Below are 16969 nucleotides of genomic sequence, written 5' to 3'. Positions count from 1 at the left end.
GATAAATAGGGGTGCCTGGGTGGCTCAGTCGGTTGAGCGTCTGACTTCAGCTCAGGTCATGATCTCACGGTTTGTGGGTTCAAGCCCCGCATCGGGCTCTGTGCTGACAGCTCGGAGCCTGGAGCCTGCTTCTGATTCTGTATCTCCCTCTCTCTCTGCCCCTCTCCTGCTCATGCTCTCTGTGTCTCAAAAATAAATAAATGTAAAAATTTTTTTTTAAAAAGAGATAAATAATGGCAAAAAAAATTAAGCCTCTCTTTACCACCCCCCTGGGTTCTTTCTTTTTCTCCATTGTGTGGCCATTATTTGGGGGTCAGTAAGTCTATCTCCATCTTTTTCTTTTACATTTTTTTTTTTTTTGCATATGGGTTTTTATCCAAAGCCAACAGTCAGAATAAATGGCTATAGGTGTTGAAAGCTTTTATGTACTTTTCATGGATTAATTTATCTCTTAAAAAACACCACAAGGCACTTATCACAATTATTCCTGCTTTAAAGATGAAAACATTGAAACGATGAGACATGGAGTAATTGTGCACATGGTGACATACTTATTAAATATATAAATCATGTATGTGATGACTAAGTCACCAAGACTGACGACAGGCTTTGTGGTAGAGCGAACAGAAGGGGAAGGAAAGGGCTGATGGCAAAGAAGTCAGTGCAACACTCAAGAGTGATATTCTAATGCTATATTGTGTAAAGGAGCCGAGTTTTAGGGCAGATGAAGAAAATAGTCTGGGAGCAGCAGGGAAGGGCCAGAAGAATAAAGAACACGTGAAATCAGACACAGAAACAGATTCTGTGTCAGTGTAAACACAATAGAAACGGAATTTACTTTTTCATGGTTTCCATCATAGAAGTCAGGACCCTGGAGGAGCAAAAAGTGGGATAGCGACAAGTGGAATTTGGCTGTATATGCAGAACTCATTCACGTAACCCTGAATTTCCTTGGGCAGTCAAAATATAGTCATCTTTGCACCAGTTGCCAAAGATGCTTTAATAAGGGGTGAGAAAGGATCAGTACATAAAATAAGACCATAGAAGAAAGTAATCATGACCATGCAGAATAGAATGGGAGTTTCTGGCATAAATCAGAAGAAAAATATAGGTTTGGGTGTTCAGGATGTATGATCAGGGAGGAAAGCAGGCAAAAAAGTGTGTACGGGTCAGCACACTTTTAGATATTCGGTGTGGACTCCATATTTATTGTTCCAGAGCAGGGCAGCTGAACAGGCCCCACCCAGCCTCCAGCTGGCACTGGCCTCTGCTGTCTATCCTCCGTCAGGCCTGGGCTCTCTTTTGGCAGGACAGAGACAAATAAATCCCAAGATTCCAGGAGTGGTAGCTTGAATCTCATGTATGAACCTGGCTGCTTTACCTATATTTGTGATGTTCTTTGAATGCAATGAAAAGGCCCCACATAAATGTTAAGTTGTATTAACACTAAGGAATGTCTACAATCACAGTAAAGAGGTTTCTGTCACCATCAGGAGAACTTGTGGTGGGTGGCAAAATTCTAGAAAAGAATGAAGAAGACTGAGTAGCTCTGAAGACACCCATTGGCAGGAGTGCCCACCATTCAGATGGGGATGGCCAAGGCAGGAAGGCAGGGAAGTCTACCGGGCAGGTAATTAAAGTGTATCTTACATGTGTGGTGAGTTTTGAGCTCACAATTTGAGAGGAATCCCTGAAACCCATTTCCTATGTCATTTCCTACGTAAGATTTTCTACGTTGATACCTTATCACTTTCTGTCCTTGTCGTGCCTCAAACCCACTCATTTCTTTTGTGAAGGAGGAGCAGGAAAGACCTTTACTCAGGAGGGAGAAGGGGAAGCGAGGGTTTCTGCACAGTTTGGGGACGACTCTACAGCACTGTGTCTAAACTGCTGGCACACAGGTATGTGGCCGAGTCTCCGGGTTCTGTGCGTTGGATCTCCAGGGTGGAGGATGATTTCTCAGGCATCTTGGCTGAGAAGCGGTCGCTGGGCATTCCCGAGTCATCTATAGAAACTTGATTGTTGAAGTAAACCAGCTGCTTCAGTCCTTGCCCTGAGGTCTGTCTGTACCAGTAAAGGGAAGCATGGCCTGAAATAGGCTCACATCTCAGAGTTACTGTTTGTCCCTTCGTTGTCACCTTGTGCCTGGGTGTCTGGGTGACTCCAGCATCTGTGGGCTCTGTGGAAGGGCACAGAATAAGAAAAATATTGGAGTCACAACAGAGAAACCCAGAATGAGGATGCTAAATTTTCTGGGGACTCACCGACCCCTAGGAGACAAAAGACCCCAAGGAGACAGATGGCCGGAATGCTCATGGCAGGGTGACAAACACATGTGGAACAGCCCAGACCAGGGCCCTTGTGAGCATGAGCAGAGCAGTGAGTTTGGGGACAATCTATCTCCACAAGATGTGTCTGTCAGTGACATCACTAAATAAGCCACCCCCCCTCCAAGTCAGAAGCTCGCTTGAAGTGAATCGGATATACCTGGACCCAGTTACGATCGATGTGAGAGACAGATTCACACATCCAGAAGCTACTCACAGGTTTGTTTTGAAACTATCAATTCATAATGCCCTCTCTATACAATGTCTTCATTAGAGTCTGCCAACTATTCCCATTTGAACCTACACTCCACGTATTTAAAGATAACTGCATGGTCTCCCTGCAAGCTAGCTTCTCTGCAAACTCTCATATTCCCCTCACTGGTGGCTAAAGGCTCCTGGTCATATGACCAGGATATATATACACACACGCTCAAAACCATCCATCAGTTAGGAGCTGGGCTCTGAGCTCCCCAGGAAGAACAAGAATACTAACTGCATGGTTAGGGCTCCAGGGGCTGAATTGATGCTCCCAGAACTGATTGAATTTGAAAGCTCTTATTTGCAGTGAAAAACTGAGTTTATTCATCCTTGAGCTCTATTAAATTCTCAAAGCCCATAGGATAGAATCTCCCGTATTGCTGTCTGCCCACCATGAAATAAGTGAAGGATTTTCTTGTTCTTCAAGACTTGCAAATAAAATTCTCTAGAGTTTATTTAAATATTATTCTTGGGAGTGTATATGGAAATTTTCAGGTGTGCCCAACAGAATCACAAGGGTCCCAACAAGAGGAAGAAGGAGTCAGATCAGGGTGATGTAGTGTGAGAACAGACTCGACCGGTCATCGCTGGCTTAAAAGATGGAAAGTGGCTATGAGCCAAGGAATGGCAGTGGCTTAGAGGCTGAAATAGGCAAGGGAACAGAGTGTCTCTAGAGCCTCTAGAACCCTGCTGACTCCTTGATTTTAACCCAGTTAAATCCATTTTGGACTTCTGACTTTCAAAACTGTACGATAATGAATCTTTATTCTTTCAAGCCACAAAATGTGTGGTCGTTTGTTAGAGCAGCCTAGGAATGGAATACATTACAGTGTCCATGAGCCTTGGGCAGAAGAGGCAGTGGCTGGATACAAGATACGGGCAGGGGAGAGACTGACACACAATCACACAGAAAGAACTTGAAATCAGGCCGAGGGAAGTCCAGGCAAAGCCTTCTTATCTCTCATCCCCAGACATCATTTGCTTTCAAGGGACACATGGGAGTCTGGGGCAAATGGCAAAGTCAGCACTACATTGTGGCCTCTTCCTGGTGAGAACGAAAGACGCTGGGGAGAAATTCTGTTGTTCTGGCCCACCCCAGTCCCTGCTTGAAAAGTGGATCTGCTGGTGGCGTCCCTGTGACTGCCAGCTCCATGGGGCGCGGGTCCCTCTGATGTGGTACAAAGTAGCACCTGCAGGTCTCCCTGCTTTATCCTCTGCAGAACCACAGAGCAGGTGGGCTGGCCGGGGCTGGTTTGGGTCAGGCTCGCTAAGACTCCTCTGACACTCAGCTTTTCCCAGAGCCCAGAACATGCAAGCCTCACCACCCCCAGCTCTGTGAGCCGCCACATCGTCAGCAAACCACTGCAGGCATGCTTTCTGTTCAGAGCCCAATTCAGAGCAAAAGTCATCTCCACAAAATAGAGGAAGAAGTCTTGGTCTCTAGTTACTTCATTCTTAGCCAGCATTCAGGGCATCTGCAGCTCCCTGAATCTAAACCCAGCCCCCTGGTTTAACTCTTAAGCCCCCTCCTTCCAGGGAGCTTGTTCAGCCCCTCCAGACTCTAGATGACAGCGAAGCCACAGTGCCTCCTAGTGGCCAATGGACGGAAACAGCACCGATGTGCTCTCTTGCCAGGACGTAAGGGGAGTTGTGCTTTGTGTCACTGAGTACAGGGAGTATGGGTGTTCTCATTTGCTTGCCTTAGAGGGTCAACAAATAATATAGTCTTATAACCACCTGAGAGTTAGACACTGGAGTCACACAGGTGGAGATGATAATGCCTTTTCTGATTTGGTAAATAATGGGACTCAGATGTGAAACCCAATGGGCTGGCTAGCAGTATACAGAATCAGAATTTAACCCATTTTCTCTCCCCTCCACACTGCAGGCTACCGTGTATGGAAAAGAAAGTTCTCCACTAATCTTAGTGCATGTTGAGAAACCACCAAGGAATTGATCTCTTCCCTAGGTACTAGGAGGAAGCCACAAAGATGAAGAGAGACTAAAGAAAGATGAGGAAATTAAACAAGATCATTCATTTCCCTTCCCATAGAGAAAGCTTGGTAAGGAATAGGAAGATTAGAATGGGAGAATTACTTTAGGGAAGCGTCCCAAAATGGGGAATGTGGAATAAAGTGTTGTCCCAGGAGACTGGTTTAAGTGGGGAAGACAGAGTCACTTATCAGTTATTCTCTCAATTCCAACCACTGCTCCTGGGAGTACTCATGAAAAAACAGCTCAAAAGTGTCACGACAGCACCTCAGTTAAATGAATTCCAAGTCCACTTTGTGCTGTCTGACCAAATCTAAATATTCACTCCCTATTTTGTTTTCCATCCTGCCACATGGTTCAAAGGCATGTCAGAGATTATGCGATAAAAGTAAAAAAGAACATAAAAATACTCCAATAATAAAATGACAAAAACCAAATGTCTCAACTTGATTGTAAATACTCTTTAAGTTCTTTTTTCTTAAAAAATTTTTTTTAATGTGTATTTATTTTTGAGACAGAGACAGAGCGTGAGCAGGGGAGGGGCAGAGAGATAGAGAGGGAGACACAGAATCTGAAACAGGCTCCAGGCTCTGAGCTGTCAGCACAGAGCCTGACGCAGGGCACGAACCCACGAACTATGAGATCATGACCCGAGCAGAAGTCAGATGCTTAACTGACTGAGCCACCCAGGTGCCCCAATACTCTTTAAGTTCTTAAAAAATTCTCTGATTGAAATTAAAGTTTAAGTGTTACATCTCTATGCCACGTAAGTCAAATACAAAGAAATTACAGACTGAGAATCTAACATGAATGAATTTTTATTTGAAATTCCTTGACCTCAATCCTGTAATTACAAGTAAGAGCGCTCAAATCAATCCTTCTGTTGTTATCTAAACAGATGAGACAAATAACAATATCAAAAACCTCAGTTAATTAATGTCCCCCCAATATAGTGAGAGACACAAGGCTGGAGCCTTGCAGAAAGTGAACAGCTGAAGAGGAGAACATAATAACTTCTTTGCCTCTGGGGTCACTTGCCTACCCTCACTCAGGACTCACGAAGCTGACTCACAGGCCAGGAGAAGTCAAAGTCCAGAATGTATCAAATGTGGAACATTAACAGAGTCAATGTAAAGATGAGCGAGAGAGGAATCTGTTCTCTAGGTGATCCAGGCCACCTCGGGCCTCGACTTCTGAATCAGCAGCCCCAGGTTGTTTATACCCACATGCAATGGGCAGAAGCAAAATGAAATTCTCTCTGGAGGAAGATCCATCCATCCTAGACAAGAATTTATTTCTACAAATCTAGTGTCTGGCACAGAGCCAAAGAGAATCAGGTTCATAAGGAAAAATACAAACATCATGGCTTGGGAAGCAGCAGAAAAAATCAACAAAAACAGCCCGACAAAGACGTTAGATGTGAAAATTATCAGGCAGACTCTGGAGCAACTAGATTTCCCAGGTGTGAGGAGACAAAAGACATGTTATTAGGGTAATCGTAACCATAAAATATAGCAAACGAACAAAGAAAAGAAGAGACCAACAAAAAACCAGACTCTCAAATATAGAGAACAACCTGGCGGTCACCAGAGAGGAGGTGGGTGGGGCGGTGGGTGAAAGAGGTGGAGGGTAGTGAGAGTACACTTATTAAGATAAGCACTGAGTAGTGTGTAGAATTGTTGAATCACTGTTGTATGCCTGAAACAAATATAACACTATATGGTAACTATATATATATATGATTTACACACTTTTATATATAAATAAGTTGATATATTAAATATTTATAATATAAATATACATAAATATATAGACAATAAATTTATAAATACAAATATATAAAACAGCAGACTAGAAAAAGAACCAAATAAAAATTCTGGCAAGGATATGGTGGATAGCGGCATTCATCAATGACTGAGGTTTTCTCAGCCACGTAAATTGGATGAAGATACGGGCAGAGGAGGTGATACGGGCAGAGGAGGTGATATAGGCAGAGGAGGTGAAGGGATATGCAGCAGTTAAACGGACATAACTGATGAGTTGCCTCTTGGTTGGATAAAGAAGGAAGGGAAGCCAGCAGGGGCTGAGGGGCAGGGAATTTCAGGGAAATCTCAATTAACTGCTTTCCCGACAGTTCCAACCAATGGTTCAGAAAGCTATCCAGTACTATCTTAGAGAATCCAGCAGAATTTGTAGTAGAGGATATGAATCTCAACACAAAGGGCATTAATGAGAGAGTTCATCAGAGGGTGTAAGTGGGCAACTGTTTCAGAAATTCTCACTAAGGAATATTGAATGCACGGCGGAGCTATTTTAATGTACTAAGGCAGACAGCTGGCAATGCCCTCAAAGCCCCTGAGCTGACTGGCTCAAGCCTGGGCACAGTGCTGAACTGTGTTGGTCACTTTGAAAAGTTACAGCACTCTGGAGAAAGAATCCGTTTTAGAGCTAAGATTTGGGACCAGATGCCAGGATATCCATTTGTGTGTGTTCGTTTCAAGTTGGGAAAGGGCTGAAAAGAACAGCTGAAATCATCATCATTACCATCATCATTAACAACATCAGGAAAACAGGAAAAAGATGCTTTCCAAGCACACGCTGCGTTGAGACTTCGATGCAGAAAACTTCCCACAGCAGAGGAGAAGCTGGAGAGCAATTCGAATCATTTAGACGGTTTTAAGAACCACAGAGGGAGAGCCTGCTACTCACTCCTCTCGAAGACCCGCCATCTGTATTATTAAAGTTTATTGTACGTGTTTGGTGATTACATATTTTATAGGGGAACAGTCATCACTGGCCCCTGGTGGCTGAGTGTGTGACTAGTCACTTTTAGTTTGGGATCCTTGAGTTGTCACCAAGAGGTGCTTCTGAACCCTGAGTCATAATTATTTTCGCACAACATTTTCAGTCCTTATGTCTCAAATAAGCCATGTCTTCCCTTTATATGAATCATAACTTATCTCTGCAAAGCTGCTTCTATCCCTTGCATAATGAGGAATAAGGCAAGGCCTCTGTTCAGAGCCTCCAGGAGCTGAATAGAGAGAAGAATCATAATGTTTTGTGCACAGAAGGGAAGGGCCTCTGTGATGCCATGGCCAAGGTGCTGGCACAGAAATACACAGCCGAGAAGCCCAGCTCGGAGGCCAGATCTCGAGAATAAAGTCTATTTCTTTGGGCCTCTCTGTAGAAAATCGATTCTCAGGCAACTGTGAATCATCTAACATGGCCTCATCCCCAAACTGAATCAGGAGCTCCAGGCCCTGTCCCAAGGTCTGTCAATACCAGTAAAGGGTTCTGTGGCCAGAAATAGGATCATACCACAAAGCGACAGCCTGTCTTTTTTTCTGTGATCTTACGTCTGGGAAACTTCTCCATCCAACCCTCGATGTGGGTCCTGACCACCGCTGGTTCAGGGCCGCTGGTCTGAGGTCCTTCATCCACGGCTCAGGGAGCCTAGTGTAACTACACCACCTGCACTAGAATCAGGCTAGTATTGGATGGTGCTCATGAGGTGACAGTGTTCATGAGGGACAGCATTTGTGAGGGACACTTCTCATGAGGGTAAATCCTTCCAGTTCCATCTGATTCTCTTGTCCCTCCCATATTAGGCAGATGCGTGCTGTTCAACCACAAGTTGGGGACACGCTTCTTTTCTTCGGTCTACAGTCAATGAACTTCCCACTTTGTGAGTTTTTCACTAACCTTCAGGATGCTTGGACTCCCTTGGCACAGAGAAGCCTATACATTTGCTGAAAGGCCTCTTGGCATTTACCACTGGCTAAATTTTGTGCTCATCTCAGAGACATAGAGCTGTTTGTCCTCAAACTATGAACTGTCTTGTCTTTCAGGACGTCTTTTCAATCATAGCCTGTCTCCTGTGGGGAAAGTGCGCTATAGGGCTGTAAGAGGTCTTCTCTTACACTTTTATTTTATGGTCACTATAGGATATAATAGAGATTAAAAATGAATATGGGGCGCCCAGGTGGCTCAGTCAGCTAAGCGTCTGACTCCTGGTTTCAGCTCAGGTCATGATCTCACGGTTCATGAGATCAAGCCCTACATCAGGCTCTGTGCTGACGGTGAGGCGCCTGCTTGGGGATTCTCTCTCTCCCTCTCTCCCCCTATCTCCCCCCCAAATAAATACATAAATCAAGGAATATAATAAATACCTACCATCACACTAAAATAATGCCAATATTATGGGATCTTAAGATTTTTCCTCCCACTTTTCACCTGTGGGAAAGTTGAAAGAATAGTAAAACAAACAGAATAATAAATGGAACAACAATACCAGTTGTTGACATGTTGTAACATTCGTTTTATCTCTTTGTATATATTTTACCTTTAACTTCCGGAACATTTTATCCTTAATAATTCAATTGGCCTCTCCTATAAAAAGATGGCATCGTCCTACATAATCACAAATGCCATCATTACAATTAAAACAGTTAACATTCACATAATATCATTATCTAATATACACTTCACATTCAGCTTTCTCTAGCTGTCCCCAAAGTGTCCTATTTTATAGATTTTGACTTTTTTCCTGGGACAAAAATCAAAGATCAGTTATTTCACTTGATTGCCAGGTCTCTTTAGTCACTTTTACTCTTTTTTTTTTTTTTTTTTTTTTTTTTATTTTTGGGAAAGAGAGAGACAGACAGAGCACGAACGGGGGAGGGGCAGAGAGAGGGAGACACAGAATCGGAAACAGGCTCCAGGCTCCGAGCCATCAGCCCAGAGCCCGACGCGGGGCTCGAACTCAAGGACCGCGAGACCGTGACCTGGCTGAAGTCGGACGCTTAACCGACTGCGCCACCCAGGCGCCCCTTTAGTCACTTTTAAAATAGGCATGTCTGTCCTCAACTTTTTTGTTTTTTATGACCTTGAGATTTTGAAGAGTCCAGGCCAGCTGACTGGTAAAATGATCCACAATCAGAATTCCTCCATTGTTAGATATTGTTAAATATCTATCTATTGTTAAATATCTTGGCAAGTACACACTATAGATGATCTGTAGATGATGCTCCCGGTACTTTTCCTGCCCTGGATCTGGAAGAATCAATTTCAGCTCTGTTCTTCCTATTGGGGAATAACATTTAGAGATCAAATATTTGGCAACAGTGTTGCTCATTGGTGCTGGAAGCACAACCACGAGGAAAATAAAACAATTAGCCAGTTGGCTTTTGAGTTGTTTCCTAGACCCTTCCATGGATAGAATTAGGAACTATATCATCTTTTTTTTTAATGTTTATTTTATTTTTGAGAGAGAGAGTGTGAGCAGGGGAAGAGGCAGAGAGAGAGAGAGAGAGAGAGAGAGAGAGAGAGGATCCAAAACAGGTTCTGCACTGACAGCAGCAAGGCCCACAGGGGGTCGAACTCACAAACTGAGAGATCATGACTTGAACTGAAGTTGGTGCTTAACTGACTGAGCCGCCCAGGCGCTTCAGGAACTATATCATCTTTAAAATCATAAGTTCATACCGGGGGCACCTGGGTGGCTCAGGTCACGATCTCACAGTTTGTGAGTTCAAACCCCTCATTGGGCTCTCTATTCTAAGTGCAGAGTCTGCTTTGAATCCTCTGTCCCCACCTCTCTCTGCCCTTCCCCTGCTCGTGCTGTCTCTCTCAAAAATAAACATAAAAAATAAAATCGTAAGTTCATGGGGCGCCTGGGTGGCGCAGTCGGTTAAGCGTCCGACTTCAGCCAGGTCACGATCTCGCGGTCCGTGAGTTCAAGCCCCGCGTCAGGCTCTGGGCTGATGGCTCGGAGCCTGGAGCCTGTTTCCGATTCTGTGTCTCCCTCTCTCTCTGCCCCTCCCCTGTTCATGCTCTGTCTCTCTCTGTCCCAAAAATAAATTAAAAAAAAAAAAATCGTAAGTTCATACCAATACCTCCAATTCAAATCAGAACAGATTTCTTCCTCATCTTTCCCTGTTTTTTTGTTTTTTTTTTTTCATTATAGCTCCCTTCTCTTAGTAGGAATCCTGGTTTCCCACAATATCAGTAAATTTACTCTTCTGTGTCTTCCACAGTATACTACAAATATTTCAGAAGTACCACGTGCACTAAAAACATTGGGAACAAATCTCCCAAGTGAACTTCATCGTCAATCTCATTTAGCCTCATCACAGTAAAAGTGCTAACATATAAAGACAAAAAGAAACTCTGAAATGAAAGACAACCAGACAAAAAAGACATCACTTCCAAAGATTTACAAATGGCCAATAAGTACATGAAAAGATGCCTTAGTCATCAGGGAAATGCAAATCAAAACCACAGTGAGATTCTGCTTCTCACCTACTAGGATGGCTGTGGAAGGAGAGGAGGAGGACGAGGATGGGGAGAAAGAGAAAAACAAGTGTTGGTGAGTATGTAGAGAAATTGGAACACTTGTACGTTGCTGATGAGAATGTAAATGGTACAGTTACTGAGAAAAACAGCTTGTCAGTTACTCAAAAAGTTAAACATAAAATGACCATATAACCCAGAAATTCTACCTCTAGGTGTATGCCCCAAAGAATCAAAAACAGGAATTCCAACAGATACTCGTAGGCCAACGTTCATTGCAGAATCACTCACAATAGCCAAAAGGTGGAAACACTCCAAATATCCATCAGCTGATGAGTGGATATACAAATGTGGTCTATCCATACACCGGAATATTATTTGGCCGTAAAAAGAAATGAAGTTCTGATACAACATGGACAAACCTTGAAAGCGTTATGCTGAATGAAAAAAGCCAAACACGAAAGGAAGGATATTGTATGTTTCCACATTATATGAACTATCTAGAACAAGCAAATTCATACAGACAGAAACTAGATTAGAGGTTACTAGGGCTTGGTAGGAGGGAGAAGTGAATGGGTAGCTATTGCTTAATGAGTACAGAGTTTCTGTTTGAGGTGATAAAAAGTTTTGGAAAAATATAGTGGTAGTGGTTGCACAATATTGTGAACGCATCTAGTGTAGTGTAAGAGGGTTTCCACTAATCTATATTTTTACTTGAATTTAAGACTGTTAGTCTTTTAAAAATTTTCCAGTCTGATAAGTTTGAAGTCATAACTTATTTCAGTTTGCGATACTTTGATTCTAGGCAAGGTTGAGAATCTATCCACATGTTTAGTGGTAATTCATGTTTACTCTTCTGTGAATTACCTAGATTTTTTTCAAAGTTTATTTTGAGAGAGAGAGAGAGAGAGAGCATGCACATTCATGCACAGGAATGGGGGAGGGGCAGAGAGCGAGGGAGAGAGAGGATCCCAAGCAGGCTCCATGCTGTCAACACAGAGCCTGACATGGGGCTCAGTCTCACAAACCATGAGATCACGACCTGAGCTGAAATCAAGAGTTGGACACTCAACCAACTGAGCCACCTGGGTGCCCCCGCGAATTACCTAGATTAAGTATTGCCATTTTTATTGGGTTTTCTTTTTTATTAAGTAATAAGAATTCTTTATTCCTTCTGGATACTATTAGACAAAGTCAACTATGCTACAGAAAACGAAAGAGATCCTAACATTTCAGTTGTTTAACTCTATGAAGTTCTATTTCCCATGACTATAAAGCCCAGTGTGCCATGAGCAGCTTTCTTCAGTGATTGTCCACCAAATTATGATCGAGTGAGCCAAACTGCTTCTAATATTATCATTAGACAATCGATAACTTGTACCTTTCAAGTTCACCATGGCATGGGAAAGAGACACGAAGAACTGCGCAGAAAGCAGTTAACACAGCCTGAGACGGTCATGCTCAGAAAGCCTTATAAGATGGGCCTTTGGCTGGCATCCGGGAACTTAGTAGGTAGACAGTTATCTGTACTGATACCAACTTTTCCCAGCTGAGAAGGATGCCTAGACTGTTAATGGAAACACACAGTTTATGCTGAACACCATAAACTTCTGGGAAACCACATTTTTAGTATGTGGTGGGCAGTAGGTGCCTATATAAACAGCCCCCAATAAAAACTTGGGCGGGAGAACCTGGGTAGCTCAGTTGGTTAGGCATCCAACTCTTGATTTCAGCTCAGGTCATGATCCCAAGGTCCTGGGATTGAGCCCCTCCTCAGGTTCTGCGATAGGGGTGGAGCCTTCCTGAGATTCTCTCTCTCTCTCTCTCTCTCTCTCTCTCTCTGTCCCTCCCCTGCTCATGAGCATGTGTGTGCACTCTCAAAAAAATGTTTTTTAAGATTAAAAAAGACAGTAAGCAAGCAAACAAACAAACAAACTTGGGTATCAAGTCCCTAAGGGGCTCCTGTGGCAGAAACATTACTGCCTTTTTGTTGGGGGAAAGTGTGGGCTCTGTGTGACCTCTCCAAGGAGGAAGAGAGCATAAGAAAATTTGCCTGTGGATTCCTTCAAACTCTGCCTGTGTCTTTTCCCCTTGTGATCTGCCACTGACTATTTACTGTGTCACCAATAACTCTTAGCCTTGACTACAACTACATACAGCTCTTGTGAATCCTCTTAGTGAATCTCCAAACATGGGTGTATACTTGGAGACTCCCAACACAGAGCCGCAGGATATTTTACAAGGCAAGCCCTGGAATTGACTTAAGGCATTTTTATACACATCTCCTTGTTCAGAACATGGTTGTAGGTCCCCAGCCCCTCAAGTGCAAGTGAGGCCGGGAATCCCAGTGGTGAGGCTGGGAATCACTGGGGAGCGGGAATGGTGTCTGTCATATGGATTCCTCATCATTTGTTTGTACTTCTCCGGTCTTTTCCCAGGCTGTGCCTTACCTTTTCATTTTTATGGTGTTTTTTGATGGAAAAGAGTTTAATTTAATGCAACTGAAATTATAGTTTTCTTTGTGGCTTGTGTTCTTTTGTGTCTCCACTTAAAAAAAAAAAGATCTTTCCTCAAATAAATGCCTAAAAATGTCTTTCTTAATCTCTTCTAGTAAAATTTAAGTCTTACTTTTCGTAGTTAAAAGTAGACCTGAAATATATTTTCATATGAGGGATGAAGTCGAGATCCAGGAATAAGAGGGAGGGACATATGTTTCGTGAAGAAATAGCCTGTAAAAAACAGATCCCTACGGTGGAGAAGAACGTGGCGTGTATGAGGAAACAACTGAATGTACATGAGTGTGGACTGGGCAGAGAGAAAGCCGGGGGAAAATCGTCCAAGCTGATGGTGGAGAGGCAGGGGCAGGACAGACATTATAGGACCTTGTAGTGCTATCTATCGCCTCACAGAAGAAAGGCAGCCAGGAGCAGAGACCATATGAGTGAAGGTCTATGACTGTAAGCTGAAGGGTAGTAGAGGGTGGGGAAAAGAGTGAGGAAGTCCCTGAAACCCGTAGCGGGAGAGAGGAATGTGGGGGCTCTGAGATTGTCGAGAGACTCTTCATGTACCTCAACTCAAGGTGTATTTTTCTTTCTGCCAGCAGAAAGAGAGACCAGCAGGAGAGAGAAAGAACAAACCAAGGATGTTAGGGTGACTTCCCGTCGGGGTGAGACTGGCCGAGGGATGGACGGCAACACTGGATGCTGGGGTCTGGGCCAGGCCTTGCGAGCTCAGGGTAACTCAGTGCTTCTAACCACTCTTTATGTGCAGAGAGGAGGCAGCTGTGTGTCACTGTGGAGTAACTATTGGCACAGAAGTACACAGATGTTTGGGAGGAAGTGGCCGATTCCAGTACGAGGGGGAAATTCTCCATATTTTTTCTAGAGACAGTGTACCCATCGGGGACATCTCCTCTGTTAATGCTGTCAAAACCGTTTGAATAGTAGATCAGCTTCAGCCCGTGCCCCGGGTCTTGTCGATACCAGTACATATAATCATAGTTCTCAGTCTGGTCACATTTTAGAGTCACCCTCTTTCCTGTCCCTGTGACCTTGTATCTCGGGTTCTGGGTGATTTCAGCATCCATGGGTCCTGTAAAGGAGAGTGATACAGACTGAAGTCATCTCTGGAGGAAGGCTTGTGTTGGGTGTCGGGGACTCCAGGGAATGGAGCCGTCCCGTACTCACCTGCCCACAGGAGACAAAGAACAGCCCCAAAGAAGAGCCTGGTGGCCATTTCTGGTGGAGGGCAAGATCTCCCGTCTCCCAGTTTTGTTTTGGGGAAATAGAACTGGGGTTCTCGGTCACTCCGTGACGTCACTGTCCTTGACAAATGCTCAAGTTGCCGAGCTACCCTGCCCCACCCCTTCCCCACAGGAGCAAATCATTAACATATACGAAGTTGAATGTCTCAGAAAGGGAAGGATTTGTAAGTGTGCTTTTTGAAGAAGTCTTACAGGTGTATATGCTTTTCCTCTGCCTTTTAGTAAGGAAACTCGTTCTTCTATGAATAATGATATAATTCCTTACTTGTATATTGTAGCAATTTTTCATACAATTTCTGTAGACTAAGAAATAGTATTATAATGCTCTTGGTACTTTTGTGACTTTTCTCCTCAAAATTTGCCTCCAAACACCTTTCACTAGTCTTTCTCTTCGCCTTAACTCTGGATAATTGGGTGTCAGCCTATGGTGTTTGTTTGTTTGTTTTGTTTTGTTGTTTTTGTTTTGTTTTTTGGTTTTGTTTTGTTTAAAATAACCCTGCCCGGAAAGTTTCCAAAGTATCAAGGTCAGGGTCGTTGGAATTTGAAGAATTATTTTATGTTGTCTCACAGATCACTGATCGATGGGAGCCCTGCCATCTGTATCTAGGTCTTTGTGCTGTCATGAGTAGGATTCCTCCTTTGTTTCAGAGGAGGCCACGGGGCACTGGACCACTTCAGTTCCATGGCTGTGCTTTCTTTGAAAAAAAGAGGGAGCTCATTAGCCGCATGGATGAGATACTCATCGAGCAGTACACACTCTTGCTTGATGTTTTGTCTCCATTCAGGAGGTCTTGCACCCACCACATGGGTGAATATTGATCCTAAATTTGCTGTAGTGTAAAACTTATAGGTAGTCAACACCAGTACGTAGTGTTATTTCGTATGTCAGTTGTTTGTCGGTGTGAAGCTTCCCTATTTCTGTGACTGCATGTCTTACATACTCTTGGTGGGTAATTCCTACAGTCACACAGTAACGAGAAAGGACATGGAATAAGAAATCAGACACGGGTGGAGGCTGTGTAGTACCACACAGAAAGGCTTGTGGCTGGGGCCTGGCAAACCCAGGAAGGACTTTCCCCTCTATGCCCAGGACTCAGTCCCATTAGCCTAAGAACCACACAGCAAAGAAACCTACTTCCCATGGCTAGGTCAGTGCAAAAAGGGGGAGTTTTTCCATTAGGACTCACATTCTTGGGCGTAGGGTACATGGAATCCCATAGATCTAAGGATTGTTCTTACGATAAATTATGGTCCACCCAGAATATCGGTATTCTCAATGATACCTAATTTCTTTAGGGAGTTAAGCATTTACCATGAATATTTCTTCTCAAATTTATTTTTAAATTAGTTAAATATTGAGTCACGAATTCATCACAAAATTTGCTAAAAATATAGACCTCATCTCGAAGCTTTGTCTGTGTTTTTGTTTTGTTTTGCACTTGTGTTTCCCAAACACTGGAACACTTCATACACATGGTGAACAGTCAAGGGTGGGCTGTCTGTGAAGTTGATGAATAACTTCAGGCCCTTCTCATTTGCCCAGGACCTTTCTAAGACTTAAAATAAAAATTTCTATCCTCTTTTGCAAAGAGCACCCTGAAATGTATAAGGTTTAGGCTCTATAAAACCTGGATCTGCTTTGCACTGGCATTCAATAAGTATTTGTTGAATTCATGAAGAAAGTCCAGGCAGACTCTCCTCCTATAAACATAACCCTAGTCTATTCAGTTTCTGATAGCTTTGGAGCTTCGAGGGAGCAGAGACCCATATGAGTCTGTTGGGAGTTCAAAATAAACCGAAATGAACTGGGAAAAGATTCATTCCTATATGTTACTATAAGACTTTGAACGGATGGATGGCAATATGAATGAAAGAAAAATGGCCGTCTCTTCCAAAGGGAAAGGTCTAGTGATGGTCACTTCATTCCATCACTGTCAGAGAGCAGGAGGATGAAACAGGAGAAAGGTACAATATTGAGGATGTGTTGGGGCAAGAGGAGACGGATTGCACTGGGACCTTCTGAGAAGCCCATGAAATGCCTCCCTAAATTTTCCCCCTGAATGCGGACACTGGAGCTTTCATGTCTGGGCTCGTGTTGCTTCAGGAGTATCGGCACCCCTGCGGCTCTGGCTGCCCTTCTGTACGGGCTAAGCGGGCTCCTGTGATGTCAGATGGCCTTGGGGCAGAAAGCAGAGGGATCCCGGGATGCGTATGAGGGGTGCCGTCAGTACAAGGTGAACAGAGGCAGACTTGCATGAACGTACTGTGCACAGCAGTGGAGGCTGAAATCAGAGGCGGGGCAGAAGGCACTACAGGCTCCACCATACCGGACTCTCTT

General features: G+C 43.7%; 1 gene segment (V, D, J or C); it reads right to left on the bottom strand.

Annotated features, from left to right (window-relative positions):
• Positions 1–1868: 1868 nt before the first annotated feature.
• On the bottom strand, positions 1869–16956 carry LOC122213225. The segment is given in 3 exon segments: positions 1869–2064; positions 14264–14459; positions 16896–16956. Coding segments are annotated over 3 exon segments (453 nt in total).
• Between the last annotated feature and the right edge of the window lie 13 nt (positions 16957–16969).

Source organism: Panthera leo, chromosome A2 (genome assembly GCF_018350215.1).
Source record: "Panthera leo isolate Ple1 chromosome A2, P.leo_Ple1_pat1.1, whole genome shotgun sequence".
Classification (NCBI taxonomy): Eukaryota; Metazoa; Chordata; class Mammalia; order Carnivora; family Felidae; genus Panthera; species Panthera leo.
Note: the sequence above shows the minus strand (reverse complement) of the source record. Positions and strands in the feature narration are given on the sequence as shown.